This window comes from Loxodonta africana, chromosome 13, assembly GCF_030014295.1.
Source record: "Loxodonta africana isolate mLoxAfr1 chromosome 13, mLoxAfr1.hap2, whole genome shotgun sequence".
Lineage (NCBI taxonomy): Eukaryota > Metazoa > Chordata > Mammalia > Proboscidea > Elephantidae > Loxodonta > Loxodonta africana.
Window position 1 is genome coordinate 49,427,243 of NC_087354.1, and position 25,532 is coordinate 49,452,774.

At 44.1% G+C, this 25,532-nt stretch overlaps 4 protein-coding genes and 5 non-coding genes across 12 annotated transcripts in view; 7 read left to right on the plus strand and 2 right to left on the minus strand.

Moving 5' to 3' along the window:
- The window catches only part of ZWILCH (zwilch kinetochore protein), a 36,716-nt gene extending 29,291 nt beyond the window's left edge, over positions 1 to 7,425 (minus strand). The window contains exons 1-3 of the mRNA XM_010598056.3: positions 7,217 to 7,425; positions 3,176 to 3,227; positions 2,063 to 2,158 (exon numbers count right to left, since the gene is read on the minus strand). Coding sequence (XP_010596358.1) covers positions 2,063 to 2,158; positions 3,176 to 3,227; positions 7,217 to 7,269 — 201 coding nt within the window. The 5' untranslated portion in view covers positions 7,270 to 7,425. The remainder of the gene's footprint in view (positions 1 to 2,062; positions 2,159 to 3,175; positions 3,228 to 7,216) is intronic.
- A 299-nt stretch (positions 7,426 to 7,724) lies between these two features.
- RPL4 (ribosomal protein L4) lies at positions 7,725 to 12,920 on the plus strand. Its single transcript, XM_064267375.1, has 10 exons — positions 7,725 to 7,814; positions 9,427 to 9,598; positions 9,791 to 9,897; positions 10,266 to 10,404; positions 10,935 to 11,059; positions 11,360 to 11,489; positions 11,794 to 11,950; positions 12,168 to 12,251; positions 12,396 to 12,516; positions 12,597 to 12,920. Exons 1-10 carry the CDS (start codon positions 7,812 to 7,814, stop codon positions 12,831 to 12,833), a joined length of 1,275 nt encoding a protein of 424 aa, XP_064123445.1. The 5' UTR covers positions 7,725 to 7,811; the 3' UTR covers positions 12,834 to 12,920.
- Positions 9,092 to 9,190, plus strand: LOC111752876 (small nucleolar RNA SNORD16). Its single transcript, XR_002787772.1, has one exon. It is a non-coding gene; the product is annotated as a small nucleolar RNA SNORD16 (small nucleolar RNA).
- On the plus strand, positions 9,645 to 9,716 carry LOC111752874 (small nucleolar RNA SNORD18). The gene has a single exon (XR_002787770.1). It is a non-coding gene; the product is annotated as a small nucleolar RNA SNORD18 (small nucleolar RNA).
- On the plus strand, positions 10,106 to 10,204 carry LOC111752875 (small nucleolar RNA SNORD16). The gene has a single exon (XR_002787771.1). It is a non-coding gene; the product is annotated as a small nucleolar RNA SNORD16 (small nucleolar RNA).
- On the plus strand, positions 10,750 to 10,821 carry LOC111752883 (small nucleolar RNA SNORD18). The gene has a single exon (XR_002787779.1). It is a non-coding gene; the product is annotated as a small nucleolar RNA SNORD18 (small nucleolar RNA).
- Positions 11,549 to 11,619, plus strand: LOC111752873 (small nucleolar RNA SNORD18). The gene has a single exon (XR_002787769.1). It is a non-coding gene; the product is annotated as a small nucleolar RNA SNORD18 (small nucleolar RNA).
- A 1,482-nt stretch (positions 12,921 to 14,402) lies between the features above and the next one.
- SNAPC5 (small nuclear RNA activating complex polypeptide 5) lies at positions 14,403 to 20,722 on the plus strand. Of its 4 annotated transcripts, XM_023558358.2 has the most exons (4): positions 14,407 to 14,517; positions 15,729 to 15,818; positions 16,613 to 16,752; positions 20,456 to 20,722. In XM_023558358.2, exons 1-3 carry the CDS (start codon positions 14,428 to 14,430, stop codon positions 16,733 to 16,735), a joined length of 303 nt encoding a protein of 100 aa, XP_023414126.1. In that variant the 5' UTR covers positions 14,407 to 14,427; the 3' UTR covers positions 16,736 to 16,752; positions 20,456 to 20,722. The 4 variants fall into 4 exon arrangements, with proteins under 4 accessions (XP_023414129.1, XP_023414126.1, XP_003418423.1 ...); XM_003418375.4 differs by lacking the exon at positions 20,456 to 20,722 and having other exon boundaries at positions 16,616 to 19,715; XM_023558360.2 differs by lacking the exons at positions 14,407 to 14,517; positions 20,456 to 20,722 and adding an exon at positions 14,529 to 14,751 and having other exon boundaries at positions 16,616 to 19,715.
- The window catches only part of MAP2K1 (mitogen-activated protein kinase kinase 1), a 96,710-nt gene continuing 90,805 nt past the window's right edge, over positions 19,628 to 25,532 (minus strand). The window contains exons 8-11 of the mRNA XM_064267376.1: positions 25,219 to 25,283; positions 21,908 to 21,969; positions 21,433 to 21,478; positions 19,628 to 20,665 (exon numbers count right to left, since the gene is read on the minus strand). Coding sequence (XP_064123446.1) covers positions 20,552 to 20,665; positions 21,433 to 21,478; positions 21,908 to 21,969; positions 25,219 to 25,283 — 287 coding nt within the window. The 3' untranslated portion in view covers positions 19,628 to 20,551. The remainder of the gene's footprint in view (positions 20,666 to 21,432; positions 21,479 to 21,907; positions 21,970 to 25,218; positions 25,284 to 25,532) is intronic.

Genomic DNA, 25,532 nt, shown 5'->3' on the forward strand with positions numbered 1-25,532 from the left:
TTTTTTCCCACTATTTTACTTTTTAATATCCCATCTACCTAAAACTCACGCTTTAAACTCTATCGACCTAAATAAATAAGAGGCCATTTTAACTGTTCCCCCTACAAAACTGCCATGGCTTCACTTCATTCCAGGTGATCCTCACAGCTCCATGCTGTAGACTCCCCAGTCCCCTAACTCAGGTTTTCACAAACTCCCTCTGCTCATCTTTATCTTTTTCTAGATAACCCACCTTCATCTGACCACCTTAATTTTTCCAGCTTTTGCTCTATATACATTTCCCCTTCTCCCCATAACAAAGCCTGAATTCAACTACAAAGTTTGTCTATAATTTGCCAACATCTGTCCACTACGGGTAAGCAGTAACAACGCTCCTTCATAAACACAGAAGATGAGTAACATTGCTCCTCTCCTTAGACGAAGTTTTCATGTGAGTATGTGTGTGTATATTTCAAATAGAGTTATCTGTCCATTCATCACAGCGCTCATACAGGCAGCATGAGGACTCCAAGGCAGCCGGGTTTCTTCCCAAGGGACCACCCCACTTTCTCACATCAGAGCCTCTCCCTATCTACTCCAGGACAAAAAGTAACAAAGGAATGAGTCCTGGCCCCAAACAGCCCAGTAAAAATCACCACCACTGCTAAGCCAAAACAGTTATCATAATTAAAACAAAAAAAGGTAAGGTTATAATTATAAAATAAGGTACAAAAATAAGATGTTACCTACAAGAAAAAGTAAAATATCAGTAGTTATAGCTACTTATGCTGTGCTATCCGATACGATAGCCACTAGCCACATGTGGCTGTTGAGCACTTGAAACTGGCTAGTCCAAAGTGAGATGTAAGTGTAAAATACACACTGGATTTTGAAGACAGAGGATGAAAAATGAATTTAAAATATCTCATTAATAATTTTCATAGTAATTACATGTTGAGATGATAATCTTAGATATACAGAATTAAATTAAAAAACATTATTAAGATTAATAATACTGCAAATAATACCCCAAATTATGTTTGGGTGTGATACATCCTTAAAATGGACTAAAAACCCAAAACCACATCCACTGCCATCCAGTCAATTCTGATTCATAGCAACCCTATAGGACAGAGTAAAACTACCCTATAGGGTTTCCAAGGAGCTGCCGGTGGATTCAAACTGCTGACCTTTTGGTTAGCAGCTGAGCTCTTAACCACTGTGCCACCAGGGCTCCATACCACGGAATACTGCTCAACAACAAAAAGAACACTGACATCTGCAACAACCTAGATGAATCTCAAAGACATCATGCTGAATGAAAAAATCCAGTCTCAAAAAGTTATACACTGTGTGATTCCATTTATAGGGAATTTTTTTTTTTATTGTGCTTTAAGTGAAAGTTTACAAATCAAGTCAGTCTCTCATAGAAAAATTTATACACACCTTGCTATATACTCCTAATTGCTCTCCCCCTAATGAGACAGAATTCTCCTTCCCTCCACTCTCTCTTTCTGTGTCCATTTGGCCAGTTTCTCATCCCCTCTGCCCCCTCATCTTCCCTCCAGACAGCAGATGCCAACACAGTCTCATGAGTTATATGACATCCTTGATAAGAAAAAAACTACAACACAGAAGAGATCGGCAGTTGCGGCAAAGTATGATTATAGGGACAGCACAAGAGAATTTTGGGGGGTAATGGAACTGTTCTGAATCCTGATTGTGGTGGTGGTTACCAGACTCTATATATGTGTTAAAACACATAAAACCAGACAGCAAACTTTTAAAATCAATTTTAAATTAAAAAAAAAAAAAAGTGTATTTCTTCTTATATTCTTTAAAGAGGCTACTAAAAAAATTTGAAATTCCATATGTGGTTCATATTATATTTGTATGACAGTGCTTTATTTATTCCTAACACCACTGTCTAATACAAATATAATGTGAACCACATATGGAATTTTATCCACTTTTCACTGAAATGCTAATTAAAAAAAAAATTGGGTACATTTAAGATTATTCCCAAGGAATCAAATTTGGTCACCCAGGAGTAAACAACCACGAAAGCTCAAGTACTCCTTACCACTTTTTCCATGATGAATGCTGTGTCATTTTCATTTAAAATATTCTTCAGAGGGTCTGGCTGACCTTTGCTGATCAACTGCACTTGAACATCAGCCTGTTAAAGATCATGTCGAGCAATGTTATACATACATGTACATGACTGTACAAATGTTATACAAACACATACTTATCTGTACAAATGTTTAAACATAGAAAGGCCAGCTCTACACAGTTGACTGCAAAAGAGAATTCGAGTGAGACATAATGTTTTATCCTTTGCCCATGCTGTTCCTCCTGTTTAGAAGATCTCGCTTTTATATCTATACTCCATCCATGTTTCAAGGACCACCTGAAGTGCAGCCTGCCTTGTGAAGGCTTCTTTTGATCCAAATCACACCGACATAACCGTTTCTCTAATCACACTGCGTTTAGCACAAATTTAGCACTATACTAAACACCAGCCTTTCTTCTGCTTATATTATGAAAGTTAGAACTTTAAATATACCAGTTTACAGAAATTGTATATATTTCTTCCATTACAGTTACAATACACATTCATTGTAGAAGAATTTGGAAGTAAAGGTAATGAAAATAGATTTTAAAAAAATCCCCTGTAATTCTACTACCCAAGGACAATCACTATTGCTATTAGCCTGGTTGGTGCATATTCTTCCAGGCCTTTTTCAGGCATGTAAATAAACCCACCTAAACAGAAATATACCTATTACTTAGATATCTGCTAGTTAGGGTTTTTATAGCAACAGGATATTCTAATAGCCTGCTACCATGAACCTCTTTCCATGTCATCATCCTTTGGCTAATACCATGGCTCTACCATCACATGACGAATTACATATAAGGACAAAAAAACAGATTTGTGGTTGCTAGGGACTGGGAGTGAAAGACAGCCAACTACAAAGTCCACAAGGACATTTCTGGAAGTAACAGAAATGTGCTGTATCTTATTGTGGAGGTGGTTACACGACTGAATGCAGATGTGCAAACTCACAGAACTGTACCCTAAAAGGGTAAATTTACAGTATGTAAATTAACCTCAGTAAGCCTGACTTTTAAAAATCCACAATTTTAGGATTATTGAGTTTTGCTTAAAAATCAAATAAATTGCTTATACCTCATAAACAAATGGGTCTTTGCAGATTCCTTTCTTTTCTTCATCAAATCCCCTGAAATGCAAAACCACATGTGAAAAATAGAGCTACAATATCTGTTCCATTATTGAAATTCAAGAATAAGGCATCACTTTATCTCTGGTAACACCAGAGGGAAAAGCAAAACAAAGTATTCTGGTACTAATGGCGGCCCTAAGGCATAGCTGGAGAGAGGGAAAAAAACAGAATGAGTATTAGGAGAATACACAGGAAATTAAAAGAAGAGAAAGAGATACCTATAGTAGAGATTAATAACCTGCTGCCTGCAACTGGGTACAACTGCTTTTCAGAGGCATCGAGAAATTATGTAGGTTGTCTGCTTCTGCTCTTGTTTCTTTTCACATACATCACCAGTTAATATTAAAATGTAATTTACCTGAGACCAGAAGAACTACATAGTGCCCTGCTACTACTGACTGTTCTGACCAGGGACACAGTAGGAGGTCTCAGGTAGAATGGGAGAAAAATGTAGAACAAAATTCAAATTCCTAAAAAAGGCCAGACTTACTGGACCAATAGAGACTAGAGGAACCCCCAAGACTATCACCCTAAGATACCCTTTGAACTTGGAACTGACGCCTTTCCTGGAGGTCACTTTTTAGCCAAATAGTAGACTGGCTTATTAAATAAATATCACCTGTGAGTAATGTGCTCCCTTAAATAATCAACTATATGAGACCAAACAGTCAACATCTACCCAAAAGTGGAGATGAGAAAGAAGGCAAGAAGGGGAAGGGAATCTAGATCAATGGAAACAGAACAAAATGAAAATAATGAGAATGCTGACACATTGTGAAAAATGTAACCAATGTCTCCGAACAATTCATATAAAAATTGTTAAAGGGGAAACTAATTTGCTGTGTAAACTTTAACCCCAAAACACATTTTTTTTTAAATGTAATTTACCATATCACTTCTGGAAAGTAAAAATGATTGGAATCTGATCTGCCACTGAATTAACAGGTAACCAGAGCCAAGTATTTAAGGGTTCTAGGCCCTTCATTTCTAGGCTAACATAGAGGTGTCATTCCTCCCTCTATTTTTATGAGCTGTTCCTAAAAAATTAGCAATCAGATTATGTGGAACAAGCAATTCCCTTTTAAAAACATGAACACAAACTAGAATATCATTTGGTAGTTATCATTTAATTTAAGACAGTTTTTAAACAGTGATCCCAAAGCACATAAACTACAAACTGTTAATATACCAAAATGCACATCGGCCTGGTCTATGCTTTCAGAGAGAAAAGAATCTTTAGAGTCCTGAAGGAACCCGATGGAACTATTTCAGGATACCATCTCTATCTATCTGATCTAATAAATGACCTACGGAAATAGAAGACAGGAGAGCTAGGCCTGTGACTGATTCACTTTTGCCATACTGAGCAAACGTGTGACTTATTCTTAAAGATGTTTGCCTTTTACGGATAACTTAGCGATGTTATTCATGCAGTCATTCAACAACCGCTTCTCAAGCGTGTGTATTATAGGCCAGGCACTCTCCCCAGATACTGGGGATATACAACAAAAGCACAGCCCCTGGTTTACAGTCTTGACTGGAGTCCCACAAGCAAACCAACAATTAGGATGCAGGGTGATGAGTACTTCAACAGAGATCAGCAGGCTGTCATGGTGGCAAGTCAGAAGAAGAGATTTAACTATAGGGCTTGAACTTTATCCTGAAAGCCAAGATTTTAAATGGGAAAGATCTCAATGACAGGAATGCAGAAGGTATAAACCTGGAAGCCAGGGAATTAGTTGTGAATAATTTGTAGTACTCCAGAGAAGTGATAATGGCCCAATCAAAAACAGTAGGGAGGGAGGGTGAACAAATGGACTTGGTGACTGACTAGATGACATAAAAAAAAAAAAAAAAACTAGTGTAAAAGAGGAAGAAGTGAGTCTTGGGTTTGGAACTCACACCTCAGAGAGGGAATTTGGGAGTAGTATGTCAGGTGGAAATCAGGGGGAGAATTAGTTCTGTACATACTAAGTTTGATGCCATATAAAAATATGCAATAAGCAACTGGATACTCAAGCACTGTGGAGGATGCAAGAGAAGACAGAGGCTTTTGGTGCTTACAAGTGGGAAGGAAGACTAATACCCATGTAATAACTGAGAAATACAAGAGTCTTTATAAATTAAGTTATACGGTAGCATCAATAGGGGACTGATTAAGTAAAACAGCCATTAAATGAAATATAGCCATTAAAAACAATGAGCTATGTGTTTAGTGCTTCTGATCTACCTACTAGTTTGTTGTGTAGTGCCTGGGATCTTAAAAGCTTCTAAGTAGCCATCCAGGGCAGGACAATTGGGTCTCTATTCACCAGGAGCAACAGGTGAGCAAAGAGTCAGGAACAGGAGGAGGATATGGAATGTGTGGCTAATTGCCTCCACGAACAACTGCCTTTCTGATGAGACCAGAAGAACAGGATGGTGCCTGGATACCATTACTAAACACTCTGATCAAAGATTCTATAGAAGAATCCTGATCAAAAGGGGGAAAATGCAGAAAAATTTCATATTCTGATCAACTCCAGATGTTCTGGAGCCATCGGGGATGGATGAACTACTGCCCTGAGATAATCTTTAAAGCTTAAACCAAAAATATCCCCCTGAAGTCTTATTAAAACCGAACAGTAGTTTAGCTTAACTAGTTAAAAATGTCTGCCTTGAGCACTATGCTCTTTTAAGAACTATGAATATGGGATCAATGTAACAATAGCAACTGGAAAGATTAGATAGGAATCTTAGGGGGTAGTGAGTTTATGTTAATGGGAGAGAAACAACTCAGAACAGTGAGAGTGGTTGCACAACCCGAAGAATGTAATCAATGTCACTGAACTGCACCTGTAGAAACTGCCGAATTGGTGTATGTCTTGCCTCGTATATTCTCACCGAAAACAACAACAAAATGATATTTATAAGCTCTCATACTGAAAGATATCCAAGACGTTGTTTAAAAAAAAAAAAGTGCTATCTCTATAATATTCAACAGTTTTACAACATTATTGCTTTTGAGAGCAAACAAAGCAATAAAGGTAAACAATGACAAAGTACAGCATTTAGAAATGCATTAAATCAGTAGTTCTCAGTGTGGTCTCAGGAAGCAGCAATCAGTTTCACCCGAATTTGTTAGAAAGGCAAATTCTTTGCTCCCCCAGCCCCCGCTCCCCCCCGCCCCAAAGAAAAACAAACCCGTTGCGGTGAAGTCAATTTCCACTCACAGCCACCCTAGAGGACAGATTAGAGCTCCTTCCTAGGTTTCCAAGGAGCGGCTGGTGGATTGGAACTGCTGATCTTTTGGCTAGCAGCCGAGCTGTTAATCCTGCCACCAGGGTTCCAGCCTACTAAATCAGAAACCTTGGAGAAGGGGCCCAGCAATCTGTGTTCTGACAAGCCCTCCAGGTGATTCTGAGACATCTCAAATTTGAGAACCACTGGATTAAAGTATTTTTACGTAGCATATAGAACTTGCTTCACTCTAAGAATAAATTTTGAAGCACAGTGAAGTAAAGGCGCTTTTTTAAAGCCCACACACCACCGCGTTAACATTACAATTGTAGTTCATCTGGTAACTATCTTGAATAGGCTACATAGCCCTACGTTTAAACACGTGAAGGATCTAGTTTTCCATCTCCCGGGGCGTTCCTCTACTTTATCACAAGTTGTGCGCATCCTCAAAATGAATAAACCCCTCTTAGAAAACCTGTCGTCTTCCACCTCGTTTGAAAACGTAAATTTTCTCCTAAACGAGACGGCAAACAAGCCCCTAAGGATCAACCCGACATTAGAGCTCCTGACAGGACCGGAGCCTAAGGCCGGCCTCTCCCCATCTCCCGGACCCCAGAAAAGCTAACTGAGTTCACAACATACGCGCCGCGAGAACTGGCAAAGCTCTCACTCCCAAGCCTGTGGCAAAAGGTTTGGGGAGAAACCCAGTTGCCCAGGAGGAGAAGTGCCGTTCTCAACACTGGCCAAGAGCAGGGGCTACGACTCACTTCAGGAGGCGAGCGTACAACTCCTCAGCCGCTTGGTTTAGCCCCGACCACATCCTTCCCGGCTCTCAGCGCGGGTACCAGAGCGACCAACTGAAGTGCGCGCCCAAGCCGCCAACATCCGGGGTCGTGACACCGCCCCGCCGGGACTACTTTCCCCCTCCAACAAGTTCGGTTTGCCCACAGAGTTGGATTTTTGTTTTGGTACGTACAGTGATTTTCCCTATTCCAATAATCAGTCATTCTTGTCAGAAAAAAAAATTTAAATAAGTGTAGTAGTTGCGGGGAAAGACACTTCTCCTAGCGAGATTTGGCCACGCCCCCTTATGGATTAGTCCGCGAAAAGGAGTCCCTCCTTTCTAAGCACTATTGTGGGCTTCAGAAGACAATAGTAACATAACTTGGCGCATATAAAAAAATGATACGCTGTTTAAAATTTATTTAGAGTGCTGGAGATATATTTGTCTTTCTGGTTTGGTGCTGAGGCGGAGCAGGGTGGGGGACAAGATGAAGGTTACATATAGAGAGGGAGTGGTAAGCACTTCCTTTTCCTGTGGGAGCCGCCGGGTCGAGAGGAGCGTGGCCTTCTCTCCGCGCCATGGTAAGTGGCCCTCCTCTTGGCTGGCCTTACCTCTGGTCCGGGGGCCCAACAGGGAGGGACTGGGTATTCAGTGTACAAAATCCGCAGGGGGGAAAGCGAGGAGGGGAAGGAGGTGATAAACGAAAGCGTCTACTTCTGGTATGGGCCGTACGGCGATACGGCAGCCATCTTAGAGGCAACGTGGGCACAGAACACGCCTGGAAGCAACACTGGAGGACAGCCGATGGTTCTGAAATGCAGAGGGTCGGCTGGCATTCTGGCTTTCCTCGGGTCGTAGAAAACCTGGGTTGTGTTGGAAACTTTAATACGTTTAAAAGCTGTTGGAGCCTAAGACCGAATCGGGGCATGGATTTTTAGGGAAGAGAGACTTGCATTTCCGTTTGCCTTGTCCTCGTACGTTTTCTTTCTGGCATAGTTGCCTTAGTCCAGTTTAAGAATCACTTCGTATGTGTGTTGTGTGCTGGGGAGTTCAGTGAACAAAATAGACAGAAACGACCTTCCTTAGGATGCCTGGGTTGCAATTGAATTGGAAAAAACAGTAATAAGTGCTCCGGACATAGGGAATCGGAAAGGAGGCAGTGGTTCGGTTGTAAACAGTAGTTAGGGAGCTTCGAGAAGGTGGCCTGAAGGAGGTGAAAAATGCCAAGGGGATCCGTAGGGTGAAGGCTTGCTACCTCTGAAGCTGGAGGGTAATGGGCCTGATGGTACAGACAAAAGTATCTGGAAGACTGTAAGAGATGGTATCAGGTCTGTAGGCCAGCCTAAGGACCCTTCCAATCCGAGGGTGGGAATCTTTTAGAGGGTGTTGAGCACAGTTAACATGACTGGTGTTTTTATTAGTAAGCTGTAGAAGATGTGTTTAGAAGGGAAGTGTGGAAGCAGAGATGGAAGTTTGGATGAGTAAAGCCCTGGTAGACAAGATTTGCTGACACATTTGTAGGGGGGAGAGATTAGGTGGCAGTATTAAATAGCATTTTCAAATTTTACAGTGTGGCTTAGATTCAGCATTGTTCTTTATAAGGCCTGCTTTGGAAACTTGATGATAAACCATTCTCTGAAAATTTTGTGGCAAGACATCAAATTAAGCTGTCATGTGGAATGTAGCAGATTGTACGTCATTTACTCATATTAATAGAGTTTGGAAACAGACATGTCCAAAATATAAATGTATCCCTGTTAAATACTGCTCTAGACAGATTTGTAACTTGGAAGATGTTTATGTCGTGAGTTTATTCTTAAAGGGCACAGGGCAGTTCTTAACATTAGAAAGTTTTGCTTGCAATGATGTCGTAATTTGCGTCTTACGCTGTTCTCAGTGACAGATGCCTGCTGTCATTAAGCTGGTACAGAAGGTTGACGAAAATTTCTACTGAGCAAGACATTACCTTTTTTTAATTCCTAGAACATGAGAAATGGTGTTCTTAACTAGTAGAAGTGCCCCTGAAGTATGGGCGAATTTTTTGAAGTTAAACCTGTTCTGGGTGTGTTGGTAGCTTAGCCTTGCTTGTCATGGTGTTTGTTGCCTGTTTTAGCTCAGCTCTATAGCTGAGATGAGTATGCCTCCAGCGATGATGCTCACCAGCATAGGTTAACCTTTTCCTTTTTCCCCAAGGCGTGTGCTCGTCCACTGATATCGGTGTACTCCGAAAAGGGAGAATCATCTGGCAAAAATGTTACTTTGCCTGCTGTGTTCACAGCTCCCATTCGACCAGATATCGTGAACTTTGTCCACACCAACTTACGCAAAAACAACAGGCAGCCCTATGCTGTCAGTGAATTGGCAGGTATGGATTTAGACCTCACACAGGTTGGTATCTTAGGGTTGCTTTACAGTAGTGATGAGATTACACTTAATTGGTCCGTGTTTCTGAACCACATGATTTTCTTGGGTGTTCTGATGCTGTTTGCTACCATGTGTAATGGCCACACATGGGTGTGATTGAGTAGCTAAAGCGTGCATTTCTTTCCAATTTTAGGTCATCAGACCAGTGCTGAGTCCTGGGGTACTGGCAGAGCTGTGGCTCGAATTCCCAGAGTTAGAGGTGGTGGGACACACCGCTCCGGCCAAGGTGCTTTTGGAAATGTATCCTTTTTGGTTTTACTGCCTGGACATAGTCACCTGTCATGCAGGATTTAGCAAACTGAACCTGATGTGTTCATATTAATAATTCAGTTTGGACATAGGCATGTCCAAAATACTCGCTGTATCCCTGTTAAATACTGCTCTAGACAGATTGGGAATCTGGAAGGTACTTATTTCTGTGGCAGTTCTGAAGTTAGAAAGTTTTGCTTGCAATGATGTCGTAATTTGCGTCTTACTCTGTTCTAAGCGACAGTTGCCTGCTGTCATTAAGCTGGTACAGAAGGTTGACGAAAATTCTTACTGAGCAAGGCATAACCTTTTTTTAATTCCTAAATCTTGAGAAATGTGATTCTTAACTGGGAGTATAGATGTGTCGTGGAGGCCGCATGTTTGCACCAACCAAAACCTGGCGCCGTTGGCACCGTCGAGTGAACACCACTCAGAAGCGCTATGCCATCTGCTCTGCCCTGGCTGCCTCAGCCTTGCCAGCGCTGGTCATGTCTAAAGGTTTGTGATACCACATTTCGTAGGAGCGAGGCAAAACTTGTACTTCGCCTGAATATTTTTGTTCCTGTTACACATGCCTGTAAATTCCACTCATCCCAGAGTGCATGGTAAGTGACAGGCACTGTTTTAGGCACCGTGGGTACTTGTTCCTAACCTTTTTTTAATAGGTGCAAGTAACTAGGTCTTGCCTTTACTCATTATTTATGATAGCCTCAATTGAACAAGTCAGTCATCAGTAACGTACTACTAATAGAAACTAATTATTCAAATACAGTGGTTTGGTCTGTCGTTGGAAAACTTTCTACTTAAAACTGTCAGGTTTCCCACCCCGTTTTTATTTAACTGCCAAAATGATGAGATTCCACTTCATTGGTCCGTGTTTCTGAAACGCATGATATTTGTGGAAATTCTGATTTGGCAAATCGTATACCATTGTGTTTTTTGTAAGTTATATAAAATAGCTCGTGTATAAGTGGTTTCTTAATTTTTCAAAAGGTTCAGGGTAACCAGTGTTGAATTGGCTTTGCCAGGTCACCGCATTGAGGAAGTTCCTGAGCTTCCTTTAGTGGTCGAAGATAAAGTTGAAAGCTACAAGAAGACCAAGGAGGCTGTTTTGCTTCTTAAGAAACTCAAGGCCTGGAATGATATCAAAAAGGTAGGCTTAAAGAACACATACAATTTTGGTAATCCTTGATCCACATGAATTTGTTTTCACGCGTTTAACTTCAAAAAATAAGTATGAAGGACAGTATGGCTAAGCCCTAGTGGGTAAGAGTGAGAACATTGGAGACAAATTGCTTGGGTTCAAATCCTGACTGCCATTTACGGCTGTGTGTATAACTTTGGCGAGTAATTTGTATGTTTCGTCATGTGTAAATTGGAGTTTGTTAACTATAAAGATATACTAGAAGGGTTGTATATCTTAATCAGAATACTAAATATCTCAATTTGTTAGGTCTATGCCTCCCAGCGAATGAGAGCTGGCAAGGGCAAAATGAGAAACCGACGTCGTATCCAGCGCAGGGGACCATGCATTATCTATAATGAGGACAATGGTGTCATCAAGGCCTTCAGAAACATCCCTGGTAATTCTTACACTGTTTCCATTTTTTATTATTCATACTGTACAGTCTTGGTCAGCTTTTTTTTGTGATGAGATTCCACTTTATGGTCCGTGTTTCTGAAACACATGATAATTGTGGAAATTCTGATTCTTGGCTGAGTGAGTGCACCATTGATGGTTGAAGCATCTTACAGTTAATGAAGTAAGTTTAATCAGGGTTTCACTGCTAATTGGATAGTTCTCAAGTACCTACATAGCACGTAAGCCATGAAGATGGTTGATGTTTTTTCTTTTGAAATAATCTAATTCTCTTTTCCTTTTAAAAGGAATTACTCTGCTTAATGTAAGCAAACTGAACATTTTGAAACTTGCTCCTGGTGGGCACGTGGGACGTTTCTGCATTTGGACTGAAAGTGCTTTTCGCAAGTTAGATGAGCTGTACGGCACTTGGCGTAAAGCTGCCTCCCTCAAGAGTAACTACAAGTGAGTGTTTTTCATGCTGATGTCCTGCACACAGCTGTTGATACCGTGGATATTTACATCCAGATTATGGTTTGCATGTTTACTAAGTACAAAATAGTGTAGAGGAAACACTGAATTCTAGAAGCTTAAATGAACTTTGAACAGAAGAGATTTTGTTCTTTAGTCGATTACATAAGAAATAGGAATTTGTTCATCCATTGTGATCCTTTTCCCTCAGTCTTCCCATGCACAAGATGATGAACACAGACCTTAGCAGAATCTTGAAAAGCCCCGAGATCCAAAGAGCCCTCCGAGCACCACGGTAAAACTGTTTTCTTTACAGTATAACCCTTGCCCCAACCTACACTGAGTTCTTTTTGTAAATGTGGATGATTGGCAGGATTTGGAATCTACATTCCTAGAGCAGTGCAGGTCACATGTTAACCCATTGTCTGCTGGTTTACAGCAAGAAGATTCATCGCAGAGTCCTGAAGAAGAACCCACTGAAAAACCTGAGAATCATGTTGAAGCTAAACCCATATGCAAAGACCATGCGCCGAAACACAATTCTTCGCCAGGCCAGGAATGTAGGTGACAATTTATTTTATTATTGGTATGTCAGATTTTTAGAAAGACTTGATTCATACATTTTCTAATTTTTTTACAGCACAAGCTCAGGGTGGATAAAGCAGCAGCAGCACTAGCGGCCAAATCAGATGAGAAGGGGGTTCCAGGCAAGAAGCCTGTGGTAGGGAAGAAAGGAGGAAAGAAAGCTGTTGCTGTGAAGAAACCGAAGAAGCCGGTGGTGGGAAAGAAGGCAGCAGCTACCAAGAAACCAGCAGCTGAGAAGAAGAAGCCGGCAGAAAAGAAACCTACCACAGAAGAAAAGAAGCCTGCTGCATAAACTATTAAATTTGTTTATTCCATACAAGTCAGAGCATTTTGGACAGCTTATTTTGAATAAAGACCTGATCAAAGAGGCAGTGAGAAATAGGCGTTTGGGTGTGTTGTGTGAATCTTAGTTTTTTTTTTTTTAATCATGTTTGCTACTTAGTAATTCCAGCCCTTTGTCATCTTTTGTTTTTTAACATCAAGTGGAGCCTTGGTTTTATGCTAAATCGATGTAGTTGTATGGGAAGCAGTGATTGTCTTAAATCCATTTTGTAAGTGTCAAATGTTTCAAAATACAGTTGATTAAAACACTTCCTCTGAAAAGAGAGGCTATATAGAAGCTGTTGTGGGGGTAAAAAAAAAAAAAAAACCCACTGCCATGGAGCGGATTCTGACTCATAGCGACCCTATAGGACAGAGTAGATCTGCCCCATAGAGTTTCCAAGGAGTGCCTGGCAGATTTGAACTGCTGACCTCTTGGTTAGGAGCCGTAGCACTTAAACCCTGGACCACTACACCACCAGGGTTTCCATGGTGGGGGTAAAAAAGGGTAAAATTCCATGAAGAGTTGACATTTTAGGTAACGACAAGGGTAGAACTGCAGAATAAATTTGAGGGTACTGTAGCAATGCTTCCCTTCAGGTTCTTGTTAAAAAAAAAAAAAAACGTGCGCGCTTGGTGAGAGAAATGCTGCCACCTCCTACCCCATGACTTTTTATTTTTACCCTGGGTATGAGAGACTATGCCAGAAGCTTTTTTTTTTTTTTGTAAACTCTTGACAGTTTCAGATGGGGATAAACTCAGTGGCCAGGTATAGCAGTGAGAAGAGATTTAGTATTATCTGGAAGCTATAAACGTCATTGCACTTCTTACCACTCCAGAATTAAGCTCCCTTCCCTGCTTTTGTCCAGTCAGGCTCGTTTTGCTTCTAGATTTAACTTCTCACTGGCCATCTCGTTAAATTCCACCGCCAGGATGACTATCCCATATGCAGGGTCATCTTAGCTCCTTAGCAGATAAAGGTACCTTTTCCCGCTACATTTTGTTAGCAACGCTTTTTCATGCTCTTTAGACACATGACGATTTAGAAATCCTTCCATGCAAAACCCCCTTTTAAACGCGGCTCATGTGCCATGCCTTTGTACTAGGTGCTGCTGGTTTCGTTCCCTCCCTCCCTTCGAACACCTGCAGGTTCGTGAGTGCTTCGTGGCCGCTTGTTGGAACAACACGTTGGCAGCGCGAGACACCAAGTGTTTGTTGAACCATTTGGAACTTGACGTTTGACCGTTTTCTACTAATGTGAGGAAACGGGCTACCAGGTTAAGGAATTTGCTCAAGCTCAAGATTCATTCCCAGGTTCTTTACAGCTCCAACGCCCTGAACACTATTCTTGAGTGTACTTCAGCTTGAAACACGCTCATCACTTGGAGAGGAATCCGGGCACATTCAGGCACAGCTGCGAAGGTGAGAGCGGAACCGGAAACGCTCTCACTGCTCTTCTCCAACATGGCCGCTGCCTGGTTTCCGGGAAGGCAGAGGGGATGGCGTCATCACGGAGCGCCCGGTCGACTGGGTTGGGCAGAGGACGGTTAACGTGAGGAGGGACGATGCTGAGCCGGCTTCAGGAGCTACGCAAGGAGGAAGAGACGCTGCTTCGGCTGAAGGCGGCACTGCACGACCAGCTGAACCGGCTCAAGGTGACTGCGCGGCTCTCACCCGTCCCTGCATTCCTCCCGCGCGACCATGTCTCCAACGCCCCCAGAGTCCGGCCCCCGCCGCTCCCCAACCCGGGCCGCCTGGCTGTACTAGAACGCCGACCCTTTGCGGCGCCCACCAGGATTTCCTATCCAAGCCCATGGGTGGGCATCGGCTGCTGCTGCCCGTCCCCTCCCTCGTCTGTCCGTCGTGGTGCTAGTCTAATGGGTTATAAAGTTGAGTATCCGAGGCACGTAGGGATCTTGTTGGGAGACTGTTGGGCCCCACCTCTCTCAGAGTCTTGATCCTGCAGGTCTGAGATGAGGCCCTGGAATGAACCTGTTTGGCAAGTGTACTCCGACCCCACCCCCCCGTAAATGAAGGTGGCCCACAGACCACATTGAGCAAGTGTGAGTTCCCCGAGGCTTGCCTAGACCTTCCCTTCCCACCAACCTTTCCCTCCCGAGCCCCTACAGTAGCATTTACTGCTTGTATTGGCGCTTACAAAGCTAGAAGGGACTCTCAGGTCCCCCTCCCCACCTACACACACACTTTGTGCTAAGGAAGACACGGAGGCTCCGGGAGAAGAGACTTGTCCCACAGCCTGGTCGCTTTTCCACCTGGAGCTGTTGCAGACTTGCATGGCCTTTACAAGGAGTCAGGATTGTAGTTTCACACAGACCATTTCCCAGGCCTGGGCTTCTGCGTAATTCAGCCACCTGCAGCCCTATGAGGTGATCATAAGCCCTGCCCAGCACCCTTATTCAAATCTTTAAATCCACTTGATAGGAAAGCCGTTTGTAAACTGAAAAGTGCTATACAACTTTGAGGTATCAAAGGAATAAGAGCTTTCCTTCAGAGAGGTTGTGATGGCTCAGCTTACACCCTTGTATGTCACCACAGTACCGGTAAAAGTACGGGATGTGTGCACTGATGATGACCTCCAGATGCCCTGTCCTCCAGGAATGCCTTGGATTGGAAGCCTTGGCTCAGCAGGACCCAAGAGGACAGGCTGAAGGCTAGCTTTACCCATTTCCTTTAAAGGAAGGGAAAGCCTAAGAGCCCTACCCTTCCCTCCAGAGCAGCACAGATGTTACAGCTGTTTTCACTTCCTCTCGTGTTGCCATCATTTTGCAGCCTGCTCAGTAATTTTTACCCACTTCACTAGCCCAGTAAAAGAATAAGGAAAGTGCCCTCAAGTCTTCTCTTCTAGGTTGAAGAGCTGGCCCTTCAATCAATGATTAATTCTAGAGGAGGGGATGAAATGCTGTCTTCTCAGTCTGCACCTGAACAGCCCCAAGATGTAAGCTTAAGTGTGGGTCTAGGGAGAGAATGCAGAGTCCACTCTGCTCTCATGTTGCTGGGGGGGTCAAATATTGTTGTAAATCGGTGGGTCCCTAGGCCTCTGGGAAATGCTGATAGGAATTAATTTCCCAGTTTAATAAGCCATCTGTTCTACATTACTCTTAGGCATGAACCAGCCCACCTTCCTATAAGTCAGTTATACTTTATTAATTAATTACTAACCTGTTGCCTCCACCCTCCTGGTCATCCATCCTTTGTAGCTGCTCCGATGAACCAGGGAGAGTGTGGAGATCTTTGTAGAGAGATGTCAGAACCCTTGCTGGCTTGTAAATGATGAGTAACTTTGGGGCTAGAAAATAGCGTGGCTTCAACTATAAGGTGAATGCTAAAAAATGAGTTCTTATCTTCATCGTATTCCTCTCTTATCAAATGCCCTCAAGTAAGTCAGTAAAATCAGATTCTTTCTAAATACATCATATTTGAGTAATTCTCCCAGATGTTGTTTATTGGTTAAAGCATTTAGAGCCATTTGAAAGCAGCACATGTAAGTCAGTGCAGTTCTTATGCTGGCACTTTCTACAAGACCGCCTTTGTAAATCAGGTGACGTTCTGTCAAATCTGGGGCAGGTACACTCCCCGCATTTTGGCAGCAGGCCAGAGGGGATGTGGAGAAATTTATAAATATTACAGTTGGAGATGCAATTTAGATTTGATTTTAAAATGTCTTTTTTAAGAATTTACTGTTTTGAGGCCAGTGTCTTTCCTACTAATCCCTGATGTCTTTGGCTGAAGCAGATGTTGGTGCATGTAGACAATGAAGCGTCCATCAACCAAACAGCACTGGAGTTGAGCACAAGGAGCCATGCCCTGGAAGAAGAGGAGGAGGAGGAAGAAGAAGAAGAATCAGATTCCTGAAGGGGGAAAGAACCAGGGTTAGTTAGTTATACAAAGTAAATATCTAAAGCTCCAGAACTTTCTAAAGAAATCTTTCTGGCATGGGCCCTGTAGCCTGCTTGAAAGGGAAGCAGGAACTGTAGAAGGATGTGCTGTTGAAAAAAGTCTCCATCAATAACCTCAAGCTTCAGGATATTTTAACAAAACTTGGTGAAATGTAGAAAATCAGAGATGCAGTGTCTTAGCATTAGGTAATTAATGTGGGTGGCGCTGTGTCAGTAATTAGATTCAGGAATTGTGTTCAAAACAGACAAAACTTCCTCTGAAATGCCATTGCAAAAGCCTGGCATATGCAAAAAGGGCAGAGTTTAAATATAAGCCAGCCTTTCCAATCAACAAGGGCTCTTTTAAGAGAGCCAATTAAAGGCTGTTATCATGCTGCTGAGCCCTGTGAGCACAGCAAGGCCACTGTCTCAGCGAGAGAAGATGGCAAGGTGCCCACTGTAGACGGCTTTTTGTGTGGTTGTCATCACATCCAGCTTTGAGACCTCACAGTGTGGTGAAATGTGCTTAAAAATTATAGCTAGCTGCTTGCCAGACACCAACAGAAAAGGATTAGTTCCTCCTTCAGTGAAAACAGTATAGCGGATGGTTTAAAACCCGCTTCTGGCCTTAAGAGGAAGTGTGCCGTTGAAGAAGAAATCACTGTACTTGGGAGGTTTTCTTTTTATAATAAAGAGATGAGAGCTACAGAATAAGAGTTGTTGGAACTTAGTATTTGAAGTGGAGATTCATTTCTACATACTGTCCCTTTTTCTACTGAATATGCCATTAAATTAGTCACTCAAATGTATGAAATTGGTTTGCCCTGCCCAGTGACAGAAGAGCCAAACAAAACACAAAAGACATCAAGCAGAACTTTTATGTAACTGTTCCAGAAGAGAATATGGACCCATTTTCTAATTGTGGTTTCATTAAAGTTATTTTGAGCTACTCTTACAGGAAATAGCGAGAAGTGTATGATGAGCATGTTTCTTGGAAAACAGTGTGAAATGTATTTGGAATAGAAAGCATCAAAGTATGTACTTTTGGGGTCTAATTTAAAGTACGAGCATGAGTTTTTTTTTTTTTTTTTAAGAGCTGGAAAACCCGGCTTTGAATTCCAGCTCTACCATTAACTAGTCACTTGCCCTTTCACCTCTGCAACTCTCACTTGCCCATCTCTACAGAGAGGATAGTCACATCTGCTCTAGAAGTTTCCAGGGTTGTTGTGAGGTACTAATGAGATACTTAAGGAGCCCTGGTAGTGCAGGGAAACCCTGGTAGCATAGTGGTTAAGTGCTATAGCTGCTAACCAAAAGGTTGGCAGTTGGGACCTACCAAGCGCTCCTTGGAAACTCTATGGGGCAGTTCTACTTTGTCCTGCAGGGTCACTATGAGCCAGAATTGACTTGATGGCAATGGGTTTTTGGGTTCTGGTGGTGCAAACAGTTAAGTGCTTGTCTGCTAACTGGAAGGCTGGCAGTTTGAACCCACCCAGACTCCACTGAAGATCTGGCAATCTGCTCCCATAAAAGATTACAGGCTAGAAAACCCTATGAGATGGTTCTCCTGTCACGTGGGGTCGCTTTAAGTCACAGTGGACTAGACAGCACCCAACAACAGTGAGATGTTTCAAAATCCAGCTGTTATTGGTGTCTCAGGAAGGGGAGTTTGAGGAAGGAGTCTGGCACAGGGAATATCATTATTGAGAACAAGATTCTTCTTGGTAAAAGTGGCTGGGAAAAAAAAGTTCTTCGACTACAAATGCAATACCTTAGAGTGTTAATAGAGAATTTAAAACACCCCTCAAATGGCACCAAACATGAAAGCATTCGGATCCAGGTGTTAGACAGCAGGTTACCCCATTCTTCTTCCTCTGGATACAGTTTGCTCATTTTAATGAGACATATCCTCAGTAGTGGGGTCATTCTCTGTTATCAAGACACAGGGTGGGAGGAGGGTGTGGGTCTTAAACCTCGGCCTGAGTGTTTGCTGAAAACACGTAAGTCAAACTGCTGACTTAGAACAGCCGTTAGCCTCATAGTGAGAAAAAACCATTGACTAGCTTCAGTAGCCATGTTTACGACACTGGTTTTTAAAATCCTGGCTTCATCCCAAGCTCTGGTAGACCCAGAGTGGAACTGCCTCCTCAGGAGATTATTTCTTCAAGTTGTTTTTAATCTAAAAATGTATCGAAAACCAGGGGAGAGTTACTGACTAGGCCACCTCGCAAGCACCTCAAGTTCCAGAAGTCACTTCGAAGAAGGAAAGGGTACACGTGGCCAGTTGGGACATGGCTTTGTTTTCTGTGACTTCACTGCCACCTCACAGGTGTGACGAAGCCCATGCCAGGAAGGTGTGGTTAAGTGTAAGTGGGAAAAGGGCAAGACGATTGCTCAGCATAGCCAGACGGCATGTGACTGACTAGGGCAGTGGCTCCAGCTGCCAGCTCACCGGCAAAGGCACCCCTGTGAGCTGTGGTCCTGGAGCCGGGCAGCCCAGGCCCCTAGGGCGCCTCTGTACGGAAAGTGAAAAATATGGCGATTTTCTTCAGATTTGCTCCCATCCCCACCCCAGGCTGCTGCTGTTCACTTTTATAAACAGGTGGAAGGAAGGTGCTGGAAGATGAACAGAGGGGGGTGTCCTGTGAGAAGAGCTGAACAAAATTTCAATCATTCTGTGATTTGAAGATGAATCACAGGAAGCCCCATCAGCCCAAAGCACTGAACTTGTCTTAGTGTCATGTTTCTGCCTTCTGGTCCCCTTCCTGTCCTTACCTTTCCGCGCTATAATACTTGGCTAAAGTGTATGATTTCTTCAGTCCTAGAGAAACTGAAAATCTCCCCACAAAAGCAGAAAAAACTTTTGCCCTTTTTTTTTTCTTAACTTGATAGTATATTTATTAGAATAAGAGATTAGAGTTGTTAAACATCTGGATTAAAACGGTTAACAGGATTTTCATACAATTTTTAGGCACTATACACACTTGTTTTATAATAGCATCAGTACTTGGATTCAGGGAAAGATTAATCTGACACGTTTTAATGCCTTGATCCATTTGTGACATTCAAAATAACTCGACTGTTTTAGAAACACTAATCCAAACTTAGAGAGACACACGCCACTAAATAACCCCACCTAGTATATTTAAAAATAAATATAGAAATACAACCAGAAGTCTACAAATCATCCCAGTAGACAGACTGGTGAAGCCCTGGCTATCATGGCAGTGAAGGGCCCTGGCAAGATTTTGATGGAAAATGCTGAATTCTACATCAAAAGCAAATTACTACTACTAAAAACATGACGTACACTTTGTGACGCTCATTTTCATAGCAGCAAAGCATGCCTCACACACACTGCCTGTGAAGGGTGTCCCGGGCTTCCCCACTGGAGTGGAGAGCAGGTGCGCCGGCAAGAACGCAGTGCTGCGAGGTGGATGTATCAGAGAGCCCTGAAAATACATGCGGCCAGCCAGTCACAGTGAGGGAACAGCAGTGCAAGTTTCAGGAAGAATGACTACCCACAGTCACCAGAGGTTCACTGTAATTCAGCGTTGCTCATGTTTTAATCATCAGCACACAGATGCCCCAAGCACACAGCCAATCCACTTAGGGAACTAACAATAGAAGAATAAGACAGTAATAGTAAAAATAAGTAGAATTTTGGCACATGCTGTATCTTCATCCTTTATCACAGGTGAAATGGACGTCTGAATGGAGCCAGGCATGGGAACGAGGCCCGAAAGCAACATGGCATGCCACTGGGCAGGGGACTCTGCTGCTTCATTAACGCTTAGACGCCAGCTGCGTGCGTTGGTGTGCTGGGCTGGTTAAGGCCGATGGTGGAGCAGAGCCAACCGGCAAAATCCACTTCTTCAGCATCAGATCTCTTGATAAACGTGTGAACCTGGATGTGAGGAAACAAGAAAAGGAAGTAGTATTAAAACACGACCCAGAAGGAAAATCCAGGTGTCTCGGGGCCAGGGCTTGTGCAGCACTTGGAAGGAGCTCCTGGGGGCTGCCCTGGAGCAGCAGTGGGGGCCAGGAAAGCAGGGCCAACTGCAGGCCAAACAGCCAGCTCAGCCTGGTGCTGCCAGTCTCGCTGGCTGTGAGGTGTTGGGGAATTCACTTGCCTCTCTGAGCTAGAAATGGGGGTAATAGCTCTGCCTTATACACCTCACAGGGTTGTCACAGGGAATGAAGGAAATGGTGGACTTGAAAGTGCATGTTTACACTGTACAGGTGATAAGACATACAAGATATTTACAGTATTACCCCACCCACCCAGCTACCACACGAGGAGGCCAGTAGAGAAAGACCCAGGGAGGGTGCTGGCAGTGGTAGTGTGAGGAGAACCTGTCAGTATTAGAATAAGGCCCAGTTCCCGTGAAGACGGTGAGTTGGCCCTTTCTTTCCCTCAGCTGCCACAGACCAGTCCTCCCACACACTCACCCAGGCTGGGAGTTATCCCAGCTTTTCTTTTAAACTGATGGGAAGACAGGAGAGATTGGCACTTGGTATGTTGCGGCCCCAGCGCCAGCTGACTTCAGTAGTCAGGGCAGAGCAGCGAATGGGGCTCAGGAAGTACTGGATGGATGGACAGACAGATGATTGAGAGAAAAGGAGAACAGCAAATAAACAGGTACTGTAAGAATCTGCAATAAGTGGACTTACCATGAGTTGCTTCAAATCTGCTCTCTCTGCGGGGTTTTTGATTAGGCTTAAAGGAAGAGAGAGAATGTGAGAGCTATTGCCTGGCACGGGCCCTCATCATAATTACTTAGTCTGCATGCCCGTCCCCCGATGCTGCAGGCTCTGTGAGGAGTGCCTGAGCCTTATCCATCTTCTGGCCTCAGCACCTCGTCACGCCCGTAGGTTAATGAGTGCCTGCTGAATTAAAGGCTCAAAAGGCAGCATGCCGATCTCCGTGGAGCATGTGCCAAAAGCAGCCACTGGTTTATCCACCACTGTACATACACCAGGAGTGTCACATTAAGTCCTAGCGCTCCGGAAGTAGGGCCGAGGGCAGCAACTGAGGGGAGGGAAGAGGGCAACACCACACCCAGCAGAAGCAAAGCTGGAGCTCCTGAGGTGGGCTGGGAGCCTAATGAAGCCACCCTGCCCTTCCAGAGAACAAGAAGCCGCTTACCATTTATTCACAAAATCTTGGAATTCCAGACTGAATACTCCACTGGGAAGTTTTGGAGGAGGCTGCAAACACATGTCAAGACATGAGAAACGCCTGGCTCCCCGCTCCAGCCACCTTCTCTCCCCTCCCCACCCCCACCTTGGGGCAGGGCTGCCCTTATCCAGTCAAGGAAAGATGGGGCAGGAGGCCATCGACAGCCTGCTGAGTCACCCTGTTGGAAGCACTGGTCTTGCATGCCAGTTAGAACTGGGTTCAGGTCACTGTTCTACCACTCACTTGTTGAGGGACATTGAGTAAGTCACTGTTCCTCTCTAAGCCTCAGTTTACTCTTCAATGAAACGAGGGAGTTGGACCAAATAATCTCTGGGACCCCTTCCACCACTGACTCTACAGTTCTAACTCTTGGGAGGGTGGCACAGAAACATAACCAGAAAGTAGGAGCAGCAGGAGCTATGGGATACGTAAACCACCAGGCAGCTGCGGAAGTCACAGAAGGCCCAACACAGTCATCTTTCCTGAGCCCTGGAGGGGCAGCGAAGGTTGGTGAAACCCTAACTGGCAGAGGGCTGGGTCTGGAGGAATGCTGTCCGCACACTCTGGGAATGAGGCCATTTTTAGGCAACAAACCAAGAGCACTGACAACAGCTCTCGTTTCCGATGGTAGGGACCACAGAGGGCTACACAGTACAAGGTCCCAGAGCACCAGGCTCACGGGCCACATGCAGCCCCAGGAACTGTGAGCCCGCTTTACAGGCCTTGCACTGGGGCTGCATGTAGCTTCCTTGTGAGAAGCTGACTTAACCACAGTGCCCAGGACGTCACTGCTCTGATGTGTAGGCCAGAAGCAACAGGCGATTCGTGAGGTCAGAAATAAAACACTGGGCCTTGCCCCCTACCAGAAAGCCCCGCCTAGCCCTCTCCCCTGTGAACGCTTCCTCAGAACAGTGGGTGAATGAGCCTGAACTGAGGCCAAGGACCCCTCTTAGGAACAAGGACCCACAGCAAGCCTCACTCTGCAGACTGTCCCTGCTGCTGAGGGGCGTGGAGGGGATGTCCAGAGAGAGGGCACTGGCAGCTTGGCCTCCAGAGGCCAGTCCATTCCTCCTAAGAGAGAAGGGGCCAGGCAAGTGTGGCAGCAGAGCAAGAGGTAACCCAGCACCCCTGAGCACAGCCTCCTGAAGGGGGGGGGTGGACGGAGAGGTGGCAGGAGGAAAGAGCACCAGAGGGAAGGACCTCAGCCTTTCATCTGGGAGCCTCAGTGTCCTCACCTGCATGAGGAGGACGACAAAACCAGTCTGGTCCACCTCAGCAGTGCCGGGAGAGCTAAGCAGGAACATGAGGGTGAAAATACAGAAGGAGACGGGCAGCTGTATATTTAACCTCTGGCCTTCCCGTCCCTTAACGCGGCTCCCAGCCAGCACTGCCCAGCCGGTCCCGAGTACAGGATGGCTTCCTGACTGCCACAAATGCAACCCGCTCTGCCTTCCTGGAATCCTTAAGCAGCAATGGTCAGATCTTGACCTTCTTTTCCATGCCCCATGGAATATGGGATGAAGCTGTGCAGACAGCAACTAGAGGTAAATTAACCTCCCCAGCAGACACAGTGAACCAATGACAGTGATTTAATTAACTGCTGGGGTTAGCCAGGATTTTCCTGTTGAGTTTGTAATGGAAAAAGAAAAAAAGACCTTTCTGAGCCTTTTGAGGTCTGTTTTCTGAGAATACTAAGAAGTGGGAGACATCATTCCACTGGTCTTTTGAGAAGAAAAGAACTGGACAATAATCTTTACACCCCCTCCAGCTGCTTCCCAAACATGCCAATTGGTCCTCTTCTCTTCCTCTGCCCACGCTGCCCCTGGGCCGGCAGTGCTGGCCTGGCTGTCTCCTCAGTCTGGAGCCCATCTTGCCCTGGCCCAGCTCCTCTACCCCTGCCAACCAGGGAGGAGGCTGCCCTCCTCTGAGCAACCCTTGTGCTTGTCCACAGTTTCCCTCTCCCCAAACCCAAACCTGATGAATGAATGTCAGCATATTCCTTCCTTGATCCTTTTTTTTCATTTAAACATACGAGTATATTTGTTTCACAAATAATCTTTGTTCTTTGTATTAAAGTCAGCCAATACCAATAACCAAAAGAAAATCTTAAGTACCTGAAATTCCATCACTGAGCAATAACTATATTTTGTTACTTTCCAGACTTTTTATATGCACATATATGCATACACAGATTTTTTTTAGGAATTGGTCATACCATTATATAACTATTCTGTAATCCTCTTGTCACACAACAGTTCATAGCGAATGTTCCTATCTATTTCTATGCTGCCATTTTTATGTTCATAGCTTTTTAATGGCACTTAAGAGAGAGAACCCTATATTCGAGTTATGTATGCGTTGCCTTGCCTCCTCTACACAATCTTTAAGACTTTTCTTTTCCACCTTGGGATTTCCACCCCATTCCTACCCAACCCCACAGTACTTAACAAACAGGAAAATGCACAAGAAATGCTTGGTGAGTGAAAGAACAAGAAGTAAGTGGGCAACAGAGAACCCCTGAGGGAGCAGGAGAGCGGTGGGATGCAGACCCCAAATTCTCATAAAAAGATCAGACTTAATGGTCCAACTGGGACTAGAAGGACCCTGGAGGCCATGGTCCACAGACCTTCTGTTAGCCCAAGACGGGAACCATTCCCAAAGCCAACTCTTCAGAAAGGGATAGAACTGGAATATGGGATGGAAAATGATAATGGCGAAGAACAAGCTTCTTGGATTGAGTAGATACATGAGACTATGTTAGCATCTCCTGTCTGGAGGGGAGATGAGAGGGCAGAGGGGGCCAGAAGCTGCCCAAATGGACATGAGGAGAGAGAGTGGAGGGAAGGAATGTGCTGTATCATTAGGGGGAAAGCAATTAGGAGTATATAGCAAGGTGTATGTAAACTTATGTATGAGAGACTGACCTGATTTGTAAGCTTTCACTTAAAGCACAATAAAAATTAATAATAAATAAATAAAGTACTCTATTAAAGAGAGAAAAAAAAGGAAGTAAGTAGGCAAGGTGGAGCTCCTGAATCTAGGAAAGGAGGAGAGACTCAGAGCTACCTGAAGGCATCTCCTTGGGAAGGAACCCCTGAGGTCTCTAAACCAGCCCCTCAATTCCAAGAGTATGATACACAGACCAGAACAAGCGAATCCTGGGCTAGGCGGCCCACACTGGGGGACAACTCGCGGGTTTCCTAGTTAACTCAGTTGTTGGGTTTTTTTCTTAAGAGGACCAAATAATTCCAAGGTCAAGGAAGCCGGGTGGTACTTACCTCGTTAACTATGTAATCCAACAACTCAAAAATCGCCATGGGAGGTCGGCTGTCCATTCCATAAGCTAGAATTCATTAAAAAAAAAAGGAAGAAAACACTTCTCAGAAACAGATAAGATGAGGATAGGGGTTGGGCATGGATCCCAGGAACCAGAACAAGGTCATGGATGATATTAGACAAGACAGCCACATTAAGGCCTAAACACAGGGGGCACCAGCAAAGGCCATGGAGTCACCAGCTGGGGTACCTGTCTGTGCTCTGCCACGCCCTAGGCTTGTGACCTTGGGCAAATCAGTTGACCACCGAGCCTCAG